This window comes from Python bivittatus, unplaced genomic scaffold, assembly GCF_059951505.1.
Source record: "Python bivittatus isolate LINGU-HERP-01145 unplaced genomic scaffold, Pbiv_v1 ctg000570_np1212, whole genome shotgun sequence".
NCBI lineage: Eukaryota > Metazoa > Chordata > Lepidosauria > Squamata > Pythonidae > Python > Python bivittatus.
The window spans coordinates 10829508-10849845 of NW_028277097.1; the positions used below are offsets into that span (position 1 = coordinate 10829508).

Below are 20338 nucleotides of genomic sequence, written 5' to 3' on the forward strand. Positions count from 1 at the left end.
GGGGCATGGGAACAAAAGATGAAAACAGCACTGTGATGTCCTGGGGCAAGGCCTACCCCCTTGGTATATGCTATTCATGATTTTGCACGCATGATGTAAATGCTGGAGCTTGCATCACAATATTGCGATGCTCATTTTGTCATTTTGACAAAACCACACAATTCTGCAAATACCTCTGTGTGGAACCTCTTATTTCTGTAATCCTGATGAAAAGTGCTCCTCTAAAAATCTTCTTTCCATTGGGAAGAAATCTCTTCGATACCAGTAGGAGGTTGTTCATTACTTAAAATGAAATATGAAATAGGCCTGCGTGTTTTAAAGCCAAAGCTCATTGCTTCAGGAGGTAGGATTTCTAACTAACACATCTCATATCTAATACTTTCAGACACCTAATACTTCCTAATATTTTCTAGTACTTTCCCTGAAATGTAATTTTGTTGGCACCTTTTAGGGAGCACACCCCAGTGTTTATCACATAATATTGTCCACAAAGTAATACTGATGTGCAAATTTTCAAAACATCTACTCTTGATCTTAGCCAGAAGGTGGAGAAGTGAATTTTCAGAACTTCTGACTCCTCACCACCCCTAGAAAACCTATTTGCATTTTGTTTCTTTTACTTCAGAGTTAAATGAAACTCCCGTTCCAATGTGTTTATCCAATATTTATGAGTGTTTGTTTTCCCATTGGTGAGTCTGTCTGTCACTACCTGCCTTCCAGGTCTTAGCTAACATGATTCCTTCAGCCCATCTAGGAGCCCTGAAATGTAATTTTGTTGGCATGTTGCAGTCACAGGGACGGTCACCATATACCATTTTCATGATTTGCTTGGCTAACACATTTTACAGGACTTACTAAAAAGTTGCTTTCCCAACATTTTCTGCATCACTGATCTGGCATCATGGTGAACAGAAGGCTTTTGAATTTCCCAGTGCGTTTGATGATAATTTCAAGAAACTACCTTTTGTTGCAACTGTCCCCTAGCAGATTGTGATGAAATGCAGGGACTATCTTTGGGGGTTTGGGGCAAGGAAGCCACTAGATATTGATTTTCTTCTTTTAAAAAAGTGTGAGAGAAAGTCTGTTTATTAATTCACAGAAGGCTGGAAGCCCTTGGATGGTACCTTCAGCATTGGGAATAGAAAGAGTGAGCACTGATTGGCTGGCATTTTCTGCCCTCAGCTATTGGCTAGCTTACACTGAGCAATGATTGGCTGAAGATGTTCTCTGTGAGCTCCAGATGTGCAAGTATACAGTGAATGCAATATTGAAAGCATTTGAGATCTGCAGATGATGAGTAAAATATGGGGGCAAAAATCATAATTTGGGACAACTAAAGATGAATGTAGGCTGTCTTCCCAGTGGGTTGGAGATGAGACAAAGGCTGCACCATAAGGACACGTCCTCTGAAAAGAATTAGTGAGATGTCTTTGTGCCACAGTTAACAGGATGTGATGGTGAACCCATAGTCCTAAGAGATGAGAGGAGTAAATAATTGGGTTCTCACATTATGCTGGTTTGTCGTGGCTTCTAGGTCCAGCTTCATTGGCCTGGTTCATATATAACACTATGATTTTACAAATCATAATGGCTTGGTTCACCCAACTCTGCTAAATCAAAACCAAACAAATAGCATTATGGTTTGACATATGAACCTAGATGGCTTTTGACTTCAGATTTGCTTTTTAAAGTTATTGAATGCATCTGGGTGACCACGGTGTGACTGGTTTGATCTAGCAGGGCTCTTCTTAGGTTTTTATGTCCATGTTTAGGCATTTGATAACCATAACAGGATTAATGCTAGAATATTGACTTGGGGCTTAATATGTTCCTGGTTTTATTTAGTATTTACAGTAATGTTTCCACTGGGTCTATTTACTGTCACAATGTTTTATCTTGTTTTTACTATCTCTTCTGAATTGCCGATCCTTCATTTCAGTATTCTTTGCAGATGCTATGTACATAGTATATGAGCTACATTTTGCTGTTAAAAAAGTATTACCTGGAGAAGTTGCTGGGCAAGATGGACATCAAATGGAATGTTCTCTTATGTCTTTGTTTTTTTTCTTTCCCTAAAACAATATAGACATTTTTATAAATCATGGGAGTGGTCATTTTAATTTGCAACTATCTTGTGATGCTTCTGTTAATCCTGCCAGCAAAGAACTTAGCAATATCACTTTCCCTCTTGCTCGTCCTTCTTGCTTCCCCTCCTTTCCCTTATGTGTTGTTTTAAGTTTGGTGGCTTAAGGACAGGCCCAAGTTGTCTTTTGATTTATGTATAATGTAATTAATGCACATGGTCTGAATACAGTAATAATGTACTCCTCTCCTCATCTGCTAAATAGGAGGGCTCCTGCTTTCCAGCTGAACATTCCTTCTCCTGGGAAAGGAACAAGCAACCTTTTGGCCCCATTAGAGAGTTTGGCATTTGGAGATCATGCCTCATTAAATGGCTACCATGGATAGGTAGAGTTGGTTATTTGGAAAGTGGCAGCCCTGTTTTTCTGCAGATCTTGCTCTAGAAAAAGCTGTATGCTGAGATAGTGACATGGCTTCCCCCTCAGTGTACTGAAGACGTAGCTCAGTCCCTAATTCTGTAACTCTCCCCAACCATGCCAGGAATGTGTGATATGTGTTGGTGCTTTGCAGCCTCCACTAAGTCTGCAAGAATCTCTCAAAACAAGTTTGAAAAAAATACAGACTTTTATAGTTATGGAAAATGTCCTCTGGAAATTATTGGGTAAGATAGCCTTATTTGCATGCAAACAAGGATACCAGTAATTCCTCAAAAGACCAGTGGGATATATGCAAAGAGGGCAAACCATGCATTAAGTGACAATCTGTCTTCCAATTATGGAGGTATTATCTTTTCAAGTTTCTCCTCTGCATTTTAACTTGGAAGAAAGTAGCAGTAACATAAAAGAAAAATTACATTTCCTCATTGACCTCAAATACTAATATGGCCTGTCTGAATTACAAGTAATTCAGCAGAATTTTGAGCACAAATCTGTGGCTAATATGTTAAGTGCATCTTTATCAGCCGAACAATACTGAAGTCGGTAAATACAGAATAAGCAGGCTGGGAGATATAATGGTGGCAAACTGGGTGAAAGCTTCTGCAAAATTACATTAAGGAAACACATTTATGGCTACTAAATTCAAGTTAGTATAGTGTGTTATTACTCAAAATCTTTTATAAGTATATAAGGAAAATAGCAACAAAAGAACATAAAGAAATTAGGAAATTAGGTCAGAACAATTCCACTGCCTGGTCCTTTATAAACTTTTCCCCTGAGATGGCAGACACATTTCTCTGGGAATTTCTCTGCCTTGGACAGTGGGATTTATGTCTCAGCAAAGTGGCAAATTTTAGATTGTTAAGTTGGTCTGGGTGTGGACTTGTTGAATTTTGTGAAAAACCACAATTACCATAATGACTAATGAAAGCATGATAATCAGTGCCTTCACATATCATTTCATGAGGTGCATGGAGCATCATCCAGAGAAAGGATGTTTACAAAGAAAGGAATATTATTCATACCCACAACTGTTGTTGGGCAGGGAGCAGGGAAAAAGGAGAATTGAAAGTTAGAATGATTTATTGGTAGTGGCTGGGTTTGCTAAAAGTCAACACTCACTTTATGCCAGATGATGATGATGAAGAAGATGATGACGATGACTGGGTTAACAAACATGGCTGACTCAGTCTCTAGCTTCTTCCTTTTTGATCTGACAGCACGCCATCATGCTGACCAGGTCAAGGGTTATCATTTTGGGGAATATAGAGTTCCCACTTATTTCCTTCAGTCCTGCCTGGTACCCCATGAATCCTTGTGTCAGGAGACCACCGGCAAACTTTTATCACATCAATGTCGTCTTCCTTACTGGTCAGCCAAGCAGCAGTGGGTTAGCCTGGGTGCTGCAGCCAATCGGTGTTGAGGACGTGTGTTCTGTTCTGATGGGCTTGATGGTAATGGCGAGCCTTGCATTTTCACCTGGGCTACACCTCCATCTCAATTCACTGGAGAACTAGGCAAGGCTTAGCCACTGCCTAATAGTTGACTTGGGTTTTCAGTTGCCTGATCTGGGAGATAACAATTTGCCTCACAATTGCCCTGGTACAGTTTATAGTTAAAACTGCCTCCTCTTGTATCCCAGTTCTGCCTGGATTAGCAGTTTCGTGCAATGCTGTTGACCCTTAACTAATTGGTTAAGTAAGTTATATGAATTTAGCCAGTGTTTGTTAGCAAAACAATAGTTAAGTATGACACGAACACTCCTGCATTGATGAACCACTTCCCATACATGCAGCCCCAGTTCAGACATTGCACAAAGCGTGTAATAGTAGCTGGGTTTCTACAGCACAATAAGCCAACACCAAACAGACTGGAGTATGGGATTATACGATGTGTGAATCCTTCTATACCAATGATGGCGAAACTTTTTAGCTTGGTGTGTCAAAAATTCAGAAAATGCCTAACTTGACTCTGCTGGTGTGTCACCCTCCCAGCAAAAGATAAATGATTCTTTACATATTCATTTATTTAAAAAATATATATATAGTCCAATCATGCGTGGTGCTATGTATTATATAAAGAAACATCAAATAATTTCAAAAATGAAATATGAATAAAACAAACTCCGTTTCTTTGGTAACTCAAACAGGGAGAATAGTTGTTGTCAGATATTGGTGAATGCTGGCGTGTCACCCAAAATGTTGTGGCATGTCATCTTTGACATGCGTGTCATAGGATCACCATCACTGTTCTATACTGTGACCAAAAATCTTGGTTTCTGTCCAAGAGAGAGGTTAACCATTAAGGGAAGAGATTAAACCACTCATGTTCTGTCTGCTCACACCACTTGCATCTGGTGATGTGATTGAAAAATGGAAGTACTGAGTTTGATTGGCATATAAAGTTTGCAACAACAGATTCTTGTTCTTTTTTTTTCTTCTGATGCTTCTCTTCCTCTTTTCTTAAGGGAGCTGAGACAGATAACCTTTTAATAGTAATCTGAAATTCAAATAGAGTAAAATCCACTCCTCGCACATCCCAATATTTGTGAAAGGTTTTTTTTTTTTTTTTAACAAAACAGCTTTGAAAGTGCCCCATTATTGGTCTGGAATCTAAGTGTGTGCATTTGAGTGCTCAGAGGGAAGTAATATTAACAGAATGAAAAGGTCAGAAAATTATAAGAAATACCTTTTTCAAAACTAAATATGCCTGGCGTATCAGATTCCCAGCAGACACTGTGCCAGTAGTTTTAAAACTGGCAGAATGAGGCCTCTGGAGAAGTTGAACTCAACATGAGTAAATGTCCTCCAAAAAGATTAATGGTACACATATCTCCATGGATCAGGGTATAGATTAACACTTTTACTCTTCAGGTAGACTCATTACGGGTAGGAAAAGCAGATGCTATACCTTTCAAAACACAGATAAGTTGACCGTAAGGTAACAAAGTTACTAGATTCATACAACATGCTTAACCAAGTCAGTGAAAGACCAAGCATGCTAAACTTGTTTACACTGAATATAGGTTAGAGGTGTGTGCGAGTGGGTGGTTTGATATGCTGCATGAATGCAGTGCAATTAGTTTATGGTTCAATGTATTGTGCAATTTAGAACGTTGATTAATTCATAACAAGATTAACTGTATTTTGTAAACACCTTCAATATGTCACAAAGGAAAATGGTATATTTTAAAAAACCTGATAGCCTTTACATGATCTTGTGGGAATATCTTTTGATTTCTGCCCTTCAATAGTCTTCATTTTCTTTCTCACTTAGCACTGTTTCTTTTGACCTACAAATGGAGCAAATCACAGAAATTCCGGGAGACATATCTGATAAGAATATAAGAGGAGCCCTTCTGGACAAGACCAATCTAACCAACAGGTGGTCAACAGGCCATCCCATTCAGATGGCAATCCTTGGCATCTAAACTGAGAACATAGTTCCCATCACCCTCAGATTCTGCACATAATTCCCTGCGGCATAGCAACAGAGGTTCATGCGGCTACAAAATCAGTAATGGGTCCTTTAAGAATTTCAGACACTTTTTCTGGGATAAAGTGAGGATACGGAGTGAAGAACAGAATCCCATGAATATAAAGCCCTGGGAAGTTTATTATGGTTAGATTAGTTTTCTACTGGAGCGGCTTTCTATAGCTCATTTAGTAGCTGTCCAGGGTCCTGAACAGTTGCCAGGTGTACCATGACTGGCCAATATAAACTGATCTACCTTAATCAGAGTTGCCATACTTTGGTTTTCTTCAATTTGATTGGCTTTTCCAATCTACTTGAATTAATTTGATTTATCTGCTTAACTATAATTTTACCTACTCTGATTTGTTTTGATGTCATTTCAACAAAGTTGGTCCCAATAGAAGAGATTATCTGTAGCTCAGGGTTGTCCTTGGTGCTCTCTGAGCTTGGTTGTTTAATTGCAGATGTTTCATTAGCCAAGTAGATAATATCATTGGTGCAGTAACATCATCAGGAAAGGACATTTGAAAGTATTGGTCACCTCGCAACTAAGCAAGTGCAGGAACAGGACACTTCCTATGTCGCTTCTTCCACAAGGATTTCTCTGAAATCTGTTTCTTCTAAGAAAGAATTTCTAAAGCAAATTTTCATCAGTCTGAATGAGGACTGGCAAGGGGAAAAAAAGAATGTTTCTGCTTGGGACACCTTTTCACAGCAAGCAAATTGAACAGAAGAGCGTAATCAATCTCTGCCTCACTGCCTACTTTCAGTTTGATGGACAAATATACCAACAAACCAGAGGAACACCCACGGGATCACCAGAGACTGTAATGCAGCATCTGGAAACTATAGCACCACACATACAACCAAAAGTATGGATCTGGTACATAGACAACACTGTTGTCATAATAAAAAAGGAACAACTAGAGAAGACACATGAAACAATCAACAACACCTTCAAAGGAATAAAATTCACAAGGCAAGAAAAAAACAGCAACACACTACCCTTCCTGAATATTCTCATCAGCAGAGGAAATGACAGCAAATTAGAAACCCAAGTCTATTGAAAAACTACCTATGCTAACCAAGTGCTCCATTACCAAAGTAACAACCCAACCTCCCACAAAAGGAGCTGTGTAAGAACATTATTCAGATGAGCACAAATGCACTGCAGCCACCCAGAACACCAGAAAAAGAAAGCAGATTGCCTATACAACATCTTCCAACAAAATGGATACCCATGCAACTTTATCAAAAAGTGCCTGACCACTCAACCTACTACAACATAAGCTATGGAAAGGATAACACTGCCATACATCAGAAACATCTTAGAAACAACCAACAGGCTATTACAACCACACAGCATCACCGTAGCACACAAACCAACTAAAGCCCTCCTAAACATCTTAAGTAAACCAAAAGTCCCAGTAGCTCAAGAAGAAAAAAGCAGGAGTCATCTACAACATATTCTGTTAGGGCTGTAACAGCCACTATATAGGACAGGCAGAAGACTAGCAGAGTGCATTCATGAACACAAACTAGTAGTCAGAAGACACAATGAAATCTCCTTAATCTCACAACACATGGACGGACTCAACCATAGTTTCAACTGGGAAACTCTGAGCATCCTAGACTAAGCTAAATCCAGAAATACTAGGGAATTCCTGGAAGCTTGGCACTCAGACACATCAGCTATCAACAGACACATAGAGATAAACTACATTTACACACCATTCAAAAGAGACCAGAAAGCTAAGAAGGAAACAAAAAGACCAGAATACATTCTAACAACCTACATCCAGATAAGCAGGGATTAACACCAGACAAACAATCAAGCAGAAAACAATAACCAAGGAACTACCAAGGGCACAAACAATCAAGCAGACAAACAATCAAGCAAAAAACAATACCCTAATCAAGGAACTACCAAGGAGAAAACCACACCCCACCAACACTGGCAGGGCAAGCTACTGTACATAAACAGGGAGCAAACCCCACACTCACTAGCACTGATGATGTTACCTAGTTGGTTAATGAAATGTCTGCAAGTGAACAACCAAGCTCAGAGAGTACCAAGGACTCCACAAATTTGGTCCTATTCAGTTTATCGATTGCTTGTGAGTACCAGCCTCCAAACCAGTATATTGTTTACAACCATGGCTTGCTAAATGCATTATAGAGAAGCCAGAAAACTATTGTTATCTCATTGTTTGTTCCTGGCACCTGAAGACAAACTCTCCTATTAACCTCAATACCTATTGAGTTTTAAGGATGAGAATATGGATTTGAACTGAATTTATCTCTTCCCAGTTCAGGATCAGTTTAGAACTACAAAAAGTATAATTACAGGCATGGAATAAAGGAATAGAAAGGAAATATTGTAGTGAATGCTTTTCCTTTGGGGAATTAGATTTACAGTCCCAAATTCTATACGTATATACATGTATACATCAGTGCAAATTAGGAATTCTTGACCTTGAAAGGCATTTGTCTCAGCAAAAATTAATGTGTAGAATTAATTTGACATTGGAAATTTAGGAAATGACATTCTCATGGTTTCTCTTTCCCCCCACCCCACACAGCTCTTTGTCCTCTGATCAGTTACTATGTCCAGTAATCCCTCCCCACTGGATTTCAGAACAGATATGTTGGTGAATGAAGAAAATTAATATTTGTAGTTCTACATTCTATTGCCCTAAATATAAATAATGGCAATAGATTATGACATTATGCTCTGAGCACAGGGTTGAGCTAGATAAGGCTCCTTCCAACTCTAAGATTTTGTATGAAAAGCAGAAATCGATTTACTTACAAAACAAGGAACTTGGGTAACTTTTCCCCATTTTGTGGAATTAATTTTCTTTATTTACTAAATTTATAAGGTAGCCCAACTCAATGTGACTCTAATGCTCAGCTACTAATTATGTGTTGCAAAATACACTATTTCTAATACATATTCAAGACCATCTTAAATGTATTCAAGGCCAAGCCTTTAAACTTTGCTATGAGTTTTATCTGGCAAGTGTTAAAGTTGTGAAGAATGGATTAACAGAACAGATTAATGCAGCCTAAACTTTGATCTACCACTCAAGCTCCCTGGCAATACCCTGTTCCATTTATACAGCAGACCAGTTCATCACAGCATCAGCTTTTGGGACTGCTGAACAAAACTATTGTCCATGAGACCTGATATATAAAAAAAGTTGCTGGTCTTTTGAGATCCTTTGTTTATTTATTGTTGGTGTTGGGATGACTATTATTTTTATTTTTGCTATAGTGGACTAAATAGATAGCCCTCTGAAAACAATATAATAAATACAGTTTGAGATAACTTAGAGAAAAGTCATGTTACAAAATATAGAGTTAGAAGAGGTGATCTCAAGTTTCTATCCAGTTTATGAATTTAGGAAGGGAAAAACACTATCTACATAAGAGAAGAACTACTAAAGTGATCAAATGTTTTAGTTAGATCTGGCCAGGCATTATTTGTTAGGCAACATCAGGTGATATATTGCCATGGGAATGAATTCTTAGGTCAATATTGTAGATTTTCTAAAAGTAGAGTGAGCAGAACTTTTCCTTCCTTTCTTTCCTTAGTTAATGATGTCGTCATTAAACTAGGTTCTTCCATTGCACTAAATTACATTTTTAATTATTTTTTGGCTCAGCAGGATTTATGATCTCATCTATGATGGTTAATATTATGCATAAAAAACAAGCCAAAAAATAGTTTGTTTACCTGTAATTATGTACCTGTGCAAAAGCCCTCTACGTATAGGTCAATGTCATCATTGTGGCTGGTGTGGGTCTTCCGGGCTGTGTGGCCATGTTCTGGAAGTTTTGTTTCCTAACGTTTCGCCAGCATCTGCGACCGGCATCTTCAGAAAGCAGGAGCACAGACAGGAGCAGTTCTCTCTGTGCCCAGGATGAGGTGACCCTTTTGTGGGTATTTATAGAGATCTGAGGGGGGGGGGATTGGGGGTGTGTGGTGGGGGGTTAGGGTGGGGGTGTGGGGTTTGGGTTAACGAGTGGCTGCTTGTTTTTGTGTCAGAATACGTGTGTATCTTCCTGGGGATTAGGCAGGGTTTTTTCTTCTATTGAGTTGTTAACAAGTGGCTGCTGGGGGTGATTAGTATGTTCATTGTGTGAGCTGCTCACACGTCCTGGTGGTTGAGCTGAGTTCGTTGACCTTTTGCAGGCTGTATTTTTCAGGATTGGTAGCCAGGTTTTGTTGATTTTTAGACTCTCCTCTTTTTTATTGAAGCTGTGCTGGTGTTTGTGAATCTCAATGGCTTCCCGGTATAGCCTGGTATAGTGGCTGTTGGTGTTGTCCAGTATCTCTGTGTTTTCAAATAGGATTTTGTGTCCAGTGTGCTTGAGAGCATGTTCAGCTACTGCAGATTTTTCTGGTTGCTGTAGTCTGCAGTGTCTTTCATGTTCTTTTATCCTGGTCTGGATGCTGCGTTTTGTGGTCCCGATGTATACTTGCCTGCAGCTGCATGGTATGCGGTATACTCCTGCGGCGGTGAGGGGATCCCTTTTGTCTTTTGCTGATTTTAGCACTTCTTGTATTTTTCTGGTGGGGCTGAAGATTGTTTGGAAATTGTGTTTTTCTATCAATTTTCCCATGCGGTCTGTGACCCCTTTGATGTAGGGCAGAAATACTTTGTTGGTGGGTGGCTGTTTTTCTTCTTCAGTCGCATGTTGTTTTCTTGGTTTGATGGCTCTTTTTATTTCATTCTTGGAGTAGCCATTCGCTTGTAGGACCCAGGTCACAGATGCTGGCAAAATGTTAGGAAACAAAACTTCCAGAACACGGCCACACAGCCTGGAAGACCCACACCAGCCATTGTGTTCTGGCCGTGAAAGCCTTTGACAATACAGTGCATTATTGTTTAGCAGACAAACCACATTGATAGTGTAGACCACAAAGAACAAAGGAATTAGAGATAAAACTTCCGTTGAAGATCTTTCTCGGTGTCTACATTCCATCTTTTCTTACATATATGCCCAAATTTTGTAATACAAATGCATTAGCCAATCAGTGAGTATTGCAAGTTTGCAGATTTGCTGCAATTATGTATGTATAAGTGATAATAAAGCACTCTGTTGTCTTAGGCCATCTTATCCTGCGGGACAGGTCCAATGTCCATTGTTAAAGACTGATTGCTTTATGATGAAAATTCATTAATCTCTCAACACATAGACAAATTCAACCACCTTTTCAACTGGGAAACTAGTGACATTCTATATCAAGGCCTAAAAATAAAAATGCTATGGAATTCCTGGAAACTTGACATTCAGACAAATGAACCATCACAGACACATGAAGTTAAACCCCAACTATACACCATTTAAAAGATACAGCTCAAAGTCAAGGAAGGAAGCCCTGAGCACAACCTCCTTAGCAGATAAGCAGGAAACCCTGCTAGATAAACAGTCAGGGATGAAACAATGTCCTAAGCAAGGAACCCAGGAAAAAACCATACCTCAACCAAGACTGGCAAGGCAAAAGGCTAGCAAACCCCAGTCTCCCTCACACTGATGATGTTCCGCAGCCTGGTAATGAAACGTCAGCAGGAAAGCAACCAAGCTCAGAGGACACCAAGAACCAATGTTTGTGTTTTAAAATAGCAGAGTGTAGTTTCCATTGTATTGCTTCCTTTGGCAGAGGACAGTCTATTTGGCCTTCAATTTTAGTCTATGGTATGAAATTTGGATTCTGCATTTTTCTGCAGAAAAATCATGGGCAGGTTACAGAGTAGCATAGCCACCAGCATTCATGAACTTGAGGGCCTACCTCCATTGATAAATTGGTGTTATTTACCCTCCTTGAGTCAACAGAAAATATACTGGTATAACATTTGTTGTTCCCACTGTAAATCCCCATCCTGCATCTGTTGCTTCTGTTTTGGCTTGTTGCTGAATGATTATATCCTGATTTCATATATGCAGGACATGATAAGCAAAGCAGTTGGTTAAACCATCTGGCTATGCTGCTCTTCCCTTTTCTGAATGTCACCAGGCAGTGGGAGATTATCTGCCGATCACAACACTTCAAGAATAGGGCAGGGTTTGACATCTTATTTATTTATTTATGACATTTCTATACAATACTGTAAGCAGTGAGGTCTGAGGCCACATGTTCTCCCTGTTGGCAAACAGGGATCATATGGAGACGGGAACGTGGTGGATCGAGATCACAGTCATAGGCATACAGTCCCACAAAGGCACAAACTCTAGAGTTATTGACGTTCCCAAGTTTTGAAAAATGGCTAGAACCAGACTTCCTGCTTTCATTTTCAGCAAGGGTTAAACACTCTTTCAAAATGTCCACACCACTGATAGGCCTGCAGCCTAGAGAATGGTGGTGGAGGAGAATGCCCAGGGGCTGGAGGGGAGCAGTGTGCTGATGTGTGTAAGAGTAGCTGGGCTGAACCCAACCCGTACGGATTTCCTGATGGTGCTGCCAACTTAATGGTGGGCAAAGTGCATCAGAACTTACACATCTTGAAAATGCTGTGGGTTGCTTTTGGCTTGAGGTAGCAGAACGTAATTCTAGTACAGTTAAGGGCAGTTTAAGAAAGTCTCATGAATGGCTATCTCAGAATAAGGGCATCGCAATTTTTTTTTTAAAGTAGGGATGATGTCAATTAAAAAACTCTTTAACAAGGATTCTACATACTAGCTGGAAGAACTTTTTTCTGTTGAATCTTTTTTCCCCCTCATCTAAACCCTGTTGGTGGGAGAAAGAAGTTTAAGAAAGGCATCAGAAGGAGGAGGGTTACTGTCTCCCTATCATCCCACACTGTTTATTACATTCCCCATCCAGCATACAGGAAACTTGTGTACACAGTTCATATTGTGTCCCATGGATGTTGCATACTATGTTCAGTAAAATATGTGTTGTAAGCAGTCATCCTGTTTTATTGTAGTGCATAGAAGTAACCACAGACATATTCATCCAGATATTGAGATGAAGGTAACTGATTGCACATCTGCATGGCAAATGAGGATTCCCTGGAAGCATCATTTCCTTGCCTTCAGGGGAATACTTGCATAGGTTATTCTCTGCCATGCTACGTGGAGAAGTGATCTGAATTTTATCCATGTCAAGCAAACCTCCTGGGACTTAATTAAAAGTTTAATTAAAAGGGGCAGAGTCATATGCCAAAGAATGCCGAAGGATGCTACAGGTTTTCTGGATGGAGAGAAGGAGCCCAACAGAGAAAAATGTTGGGATGCTAGGCCTACTTTCAAATTACTATGCAAATGAAAATATATGGTGCTTGGGGATCATGGAATACACACACACACACACACACACACACACACACACACAAATGCAGTGCTTACTGTGTACAGAACTGCAACTAAATGGATTTAGTACCAAGAATAAAGAAGTTTAGAAAGGTTGAGTATTGTGCATCAGGACTCAGAGGCAATATCTAGTTGTTGCAATAAAGTTACTCCACTGCTGTGCCCAGACATTATCCTGAAGTTGCTATTAGAGTGCTGGGGTAGGTGGCAGCGTGGCAGTAACACAGAGAAGGTGCTGCAGTGCACATGCCAGCATTGTCTGTGGCAGATCATGATGTCACGGTCTGTATACCAGGCCACCCAGTTTGCTCCACTGCAGCTCAAGGAAGGGTGTTTGTATGACCTCAGTGGCACACTAGAGCAATTCCTTTACTAGAATAATTCAAAGGTGTCCAAAACATGCAAGGGCAATATTTCTGTGAATTGAAGAGTTTTTGTCTCCATTTTCTTACGCTGCATAATTTTCTCTGTATTGCTGGACCTTCAACACGTCTTCCCTTTGGGTTCTGAAATTATATTAGAAGTTGAGCATGCATGGCCCACTCAGGCTCTGCAGCTCAAGAATCAGAGCCTTGGAGCATGGACCATCCTTTTCCAGGCATTCTGATACAAGTTCATAAGAGAGATTTCCAAGGAACATCTCTTGCTCCAGCTTTCAAACTAGACATGAAGCATTGGCTGGGTTCACATGAGATGATGACAATGTTTAAATTGATATGGTGTTTAAGGTTTTTTTTCCCCTCCAGCAGCAATCCTTTGAGGTAGTTTGGGCTGAGAGAGAAACTGCTTGGCCCAAAATCACCCAATGAACTTTTGAGGCAGAATGTCAGCTTGAACCTGGGTCTCCCTGGTCCTAGCGTAACACTTCAGTCACTACATCACAGTGATTGATTTGTTTTAGCCATGGTTTGTTGGATAAGCCACAAGGGCTGGGTTCAGATATCACTGAGCCACAAACAGTGGCTTACAAATCACAGGGGCTGGGTTTGTACAATACTCAAGGCCAAATGTAAATGACATTATGGTTTTATGCATGTGTGATTACAGCCAATGTGTGTACCTTTATGCCATTCCTTAACAAGAGCATAATGGGTGAACATACTTTAAGTCATTGCTCAAATAGTGTATATCTTGTAGACATTCCCTAGATTGTTCTGGGTTTTTTGGTTGATTGTTTATTTATTTATGACATTTCTATACAATACTGTAAGTAGTGAGGTCTGAGGCCACGTGTTCTACCTGTTGGAAAACAGGGATCATATGGAGAAGGGAATGGGGTGGATTGAGATCACAATCATAAGCATACAGTCCCACAAAGGCACAAACTCCAGAGTTATTGACTTTCCCACATTCAAATAGAGTCATGCTGTTTGAGTTGGGTGGCTTCATAAATCTTGTGAATCATCATCATCATCATCATCATCATCATCATCATCATCATCATCACCACCTTGGTGCACTCTTGTCCCAACTTTGAACCATATAGTTGCTCCATATTCCATTCTAACTGTTGCTTCCTCCTTCTCTTCATATAAATTACTCAACAGGCAAATGAGGCACCCATTTTTAAGGGCTATCCACAATTTTCAAGTACCACCCTTTAAATCCTTGACAATTCATGCCTACTTGAAGCTATCCCTTGGCAGACTTATCCATATCTCCAGTCAAAGCAAATACCATGAACAGCTGAAACGGAGGAGGATCATTCCTAGTTAAACTAATGTATGTGAGTATGGAAACATCTAAGTGCAAGTATAACTATAACTGGCATGCAGTAGGCAAGAAGGGAATATATACTCTTTTATATGGATCATATATTATAATAATGTCATGCAACTGTTTTATTTATTCCAAAGTAATGCATGCTTAATGTGAGTGTTACAATTTCTAGCCTTTACCCGTGTGGATAGGGGAATCCCGAGTGTTGAAACACAACATTTGGAGGGTTCAATTTAGGGAAGGCACCAAAAAAAAAAAAAAAAATTGGTTAGGTTCAGAATTGCCAGAGGAGGTCTGCAAGATATCATATCTTTCCTGCTTCCTTTTCTAAAGCCTTGATCCGTGTCGGTGCATGGAACCCAAAGGCTTCTTTAACTTCTGAAGAGGAATCTCAACCATCACTGTTAATGCCAGTCCTAACACAAATGTCATCAGGCAGTGTCCAAGGAACAAGTAGAACTAAAAAGATAAGCACAAACAAAATAAAAGCTGTTTGGTACAGTAATGTATAGCAGTTCTGGACTTCCAGCCATTGATGGAGAGCTTCAATTAAGTAGCTATGCTCAACACGGGGGAACATTGCTGTAGGCAGTGCTGAATCAGAACAGGGAAAAGGAGGCCTGATTCCAATGTGCAGAAATAAATGTTTCAAGAATGAATGAGATCAGACTGAAAATGAGAAACTGAATCTTTGAAGCTATCCTTTGGAAAATCAACATGCCCTAAGTTCCTGCCAAAGGAATCATACACATGTATGGGCTTCAGTCACCTAATCACACCTGCCATTTTGGCATAGGTAACAGCCCCTGAAGATGCTTCTGGTTCTGATGAACCTCTTCCCTGATATACTTATCAGGAACCTTTCTAAATAAAGAAGCTTTCAATATGCAGCCCCCCCCCCATATTTTCTGAAAAGTTAGATGCTAGGAAATGTTATATGCTAGGAAATGCTATTTCCATCTGCTAATTCTGATCCCAAATCATGGGTAAGCAAAGCTTTGGGCCAGAGGCACATTTGGAATTTTGAAGGCATGAGAAAGACAATAACAAAATGGCTACAATGGGAAATGTGCTTGTTCACAAAATGGCTGCCATAGTGGGCATGGCCAGTCCTAACACCGATTTACCAGAAGGCAAATTACCCTCTTTACCCTCCCAGTGAGACCTCTGTGGAGCATAAGCTTTTGTGCAAATAAATATGATGCTAGAGGCTGGCTCTTTTCTTCACAGCATACCAGCTTCCTGTTTAATATTGTACTGTTTTTAAAAGGTGGTACAGGAAACCTGATGAGCATCAAGGGCATCGCCCCTTGGGCACCACACTGCCTACCCATCTCCTAAGTTAGGGTGGTTTTCTGCTAAACATCAACATCATATTCATTTGGATAGAAAGAAGACAACTGAAATCGGGTATCAATGGTGAATTTAGGAGCAAGTATCAATAGTGCTGGCCCAAAATGGAGTGGGAAGCATTTTTCATTTTTCTGCCTTTACCCCATTTTTGGGTGAAACAGTTTAGAAGAAGGGAGCATTGGGAGATAGAAATGGTAATGTATGTCTACTGCCAAGTCAACAGGAACTCTGTCACTCAGCCCAGTGATTCTGAGTTAACAAATTAGAAGGTGGGAGAGAATTTAATCATGAATGCAAACTGAGGCATATCACAATCTAGAAATACATCTGAAAGATGTACTGGTGGACAATATTGCAAATATTGACATATGTAACTAGTTTGCACAACTCTAGATGCAATGAGAAAGTCATGTCCATAGACCAGTATTTCTCAGCCTTGAGAAATTTAAGGTGTGTGAATTTACATGCTGGCTGGGGAATTCTGGGAGTTGAAGTCCACAACATCTTAAAGTTGCTAAGGTTGAGAAACACTACCATAGACTGATGGATTAAAATGGGCAATATTGATCTCAAGTCAGTATGGATATGTCTGTATTGGGAATAGAAAAAGACGCCCAGAGTCACCTTGTGTGAGATGGGCAGCTATATAAATATGATAAATAAATAAAGACCCACCCTTAATTGGATATTATATAGACAACACCTTTGGGGAATTGCTGATTGGTGACTTTATGGACTTTCGCTGCCTTCCCCCAAGAAAAGATATTGGATTTTGGGATAGAGAAAGGAACAAAGTAGCAACAAAGGGGTCTTTGCCAATCTTTGTGCAGACATTGAAATTGGATTCTTATAAAAAGAAGCTCTAAAAAACCTTTGTGAGCATTCTGTTCACTAAAGTGTAGCCATTTTTCTTCTCATGCATTTTTTGCACTCACCATATTGATGTCTGAGTAATGTATCAAAGTTTCCTGAAGTCCATTATATAGCAGTATCATCATTGGATGCACCAGATAGCAAGCATAGCTAATTCTTGCGACCACAGTCCAAACGCCCCATGAAAGCATTGTGTTGATGAATCCTGCCAGGGGAAACCAACATAAATCTCTAAGCAACAAGTTGTAGTTGTCTTCCTCAAAGAATAAAATAATTATTTGATTTGCTGCTGAAACCCACCAAAACCACACCTACTTGGAGACCTTGGTCACCCCACTGGCTTCAAGCCTAAGGCAGGACTAGATCTCACAGTCTCCTGGTTTCTTCACCACTACACCAAACTGGCTCTTTACTGAATTAATGAATTAGCTTTTGAGGCCAGGCTTCTTAACAGGGTGAAATTAGTTTTATGTTGTCTTTACATGTTGTTAATTCTGACACTGAATATTATCAGTTGCATTTTGTTGGGGTGTGTTGTAAAGTAGGGCCCTTCCCTTAATTGTGTAGAGACACCAGCTTCACTTGACTTCCCTCTTTCTATCGATAACTATCATATATAAAACATTCTTAGAGTTAATTTTTAGATGCTTCCACCAATCAACCATTTTAGAAAATTATAAACTTATTTTGACTCAGTTACCACTAATAAGCGCAAAACGTCTGCTTTTATATAATTTGATCATCAAAGGATAGAAGCTCATATTTGGTCCTAGGCTCATTAGAAAACAGTTTTATAAAGGGACTAGAAATAATTTTTCACCCCAATACCAGCTCAGATTTTTAAAAATGTATAAAGGGGCTATAAAGTTAAGAGGGTAACCCTTTCTCTCAGTGAAGATTGCAATGACTTGTTATATCTGGATAGATAGAGGAAACGTGTATTTTTTTAAAACAGAAAAACTAACCCATAGTCAGTGAATTGTGAAGCAATGGCTAAGAATCTCTAATCCTTTTATGTAGCATTATTAAATATTTTCACTGTTCGTAGAGCCTTGTTATATGCCTGAGTTTGGACTTAACATTACTGAATTTGCAATATATATGGGCAATTTGAAATATTTTTGTATTTGAATAACGAAACATATTGACAATTAGAGCTCTTTTTTCTTTTAATATACAGGTGTGTGAGACTCCAAGAGACATTCAAATCTTAAGGTTTATAGTAACAGAGATTTTGTAGCTTGGATGAAAAGAATGTAAGGGGAGACCATGACAGAGTTACATATAATCATATGAAGCAACATTTTTCTGGTGGGGCAAGCAGAACAATTGGAGATAGGTGGTCCCACAAGTACCCTGGCCTGTGCCTTATATGGGTTTATAGATGACAACCAGAAGCTTGAATCGCACCTGGATATCCACCAAGAGCCGGTGCAGCTTCAGGAACCGAGGTTGTATATGGGCATATCATGAAGCATATAAAACTGCTCCTTCCACTCATTTTGGAACAGCTGCAGCTTCCAAATGCTCTTCAAGGGCAGCCCCATGTAGGGCACTTTATACCAATACACCCTCCTGGTGGATAAGGCGTGAGTTACTGTGGACTTCCCAGTCCAGAAGCTGGCACAATTGGTGCACAAGATGAACTGGTGCAAAGGTCCTCTTAGCCATGGCTGCTACCTGCTCTTCAAGCAGGAGCCATGAAGCTAAGAAGATCCCGAAATTGCACACCCGCTCTATCTGGGGAAGTGCTGCTGCATTCAGTGATAAATATGAAAACTCTCCAGAACTGGAGAAGTATCAAAACCCAGAGCTACTTAGTATTACCAGGGTTAGCTGAACCCTGTTTTTCCCCATCCAGATGCCCACAGCCTCCAGTCTCTGGACCAGAACCTGGTGGCATTATTGGTCAATGAGTCAGGTATGTATAATTGGATATCATCAGCATACTGATGATACCTCACCCCATGTCAATGATGATCTCACCCAGCAGGTTCATATAAGTGTTCAGTGTTTCTCAAACTTGGCAACTTTAAGATGTGTGTACTTCAACTCCCAGAATTGTAAGAGTAAGTAGATTCTTTAGTTTGGGACCTTGAAAAATCACAGTATGATATAATTTGAAAAACTGATGGTTGAGTCCACATGTTTTCCTCTTACCCCTTGTGCTTGTCATTTACAATGCAAGGCTTACAGAGAGGGAATTTTTTTGAGTGTATGAAAGCCATTCTAAGAACCTTTTCAACTGAAAAGAAGACTGAAAATGCAAGAGAAAGAAAAGAAACTCTTGGAAAGTCTTTCTGAAGGGCAGAATATATAGGATTAAGGGCCCACTTGTCTTTTCATACCATTTTAATTGCTCCTTATTTTTCCAGCTCTGGAAACCAGGTTCTAAGTACAGCCCCAAGCAACCCATGCCATGTTCAATGGCATCAGTGCTCATAGAAGAGGAAAAATGTAAGTGCACCTGCTCTCACTCTCTCAGCACTAAGCAGGATGAATCCTGCCTATGCTAGTGTTTCAGTGGGCAGGGGAGAGAAAAGAACATAAGTTGTTCTTAAAAGACTGCTAGCCCCTGGTCAAAAAAGGCCCCATTCTCCTTGGATATCATACCTCCATAGCCTTCTTCACATGCAAAAATTATCCATCCCACAGCAGTTGCCCAAAGTGTCCGATGAACAGCTTGGTAAATGGCAACTAAAGGTGAGTAGAAGCTGAGGGAGTCTTCTAAGGTGTAGGCCAAAGCAACCACCATCAACATGGAGAACATTGCACAAAGCCACCCAACAGAGGCCTGAACCTGCAGGAAGATGAGAATAATGTATGACATTTGTATTCATCTTGATTCATCCATAGCATTTTGCAATACCTTTGTTTCCAATGCAGGCTGAACCAGTCTCTTCTTACAGCTAGTCTCCTATTCCTCCTCTTTGGACACTTTCTTCTGCCCTCCATTTTGTCAGCCTCTTTGCATCCCACCCTCTACTCTACAGATTGCTTACCTTTTATATAGAGCCTTCCTTTTTGATGTGACTTCTTATAGCCATTCCAAAAATTGCCATTGAATTTAAATTTTTATG

At 39.9% G+C, this 20338-nt stretch overlaps 1 protein-coding gene across 1 annotated transcript in view; it reads right to left on the minus strand.

Moving 5' to 3' along the window:
• Positions 1-12133: 12133 nt before the first annotated feature.
• The window catches only part of LOC112542017 (O-acyltransferase like protein), a 29501-nt gene continuing 21296 nt past the window's right edge, over positions 12134-20338 (minus strand). Inside the window, exons 13-15 of the mRNA XM_088152843.1 lie at positions 19872-20058; positions 17321-17463; positions 12134-15491 (exon numbers count right to left, since the gene is read on the minus strand). Coding sequence (XP_088008969.1) covers positions 15360-15491; positions 17321-17463; positions 19872-20058 — 462 coding nt within the window. The 3' untranslated portion in view covers positions 12134-15359. The remainder of the gene's footprint in view (positions 15492-17320; positions 17464-19871; positions 20059-20338) is intronic.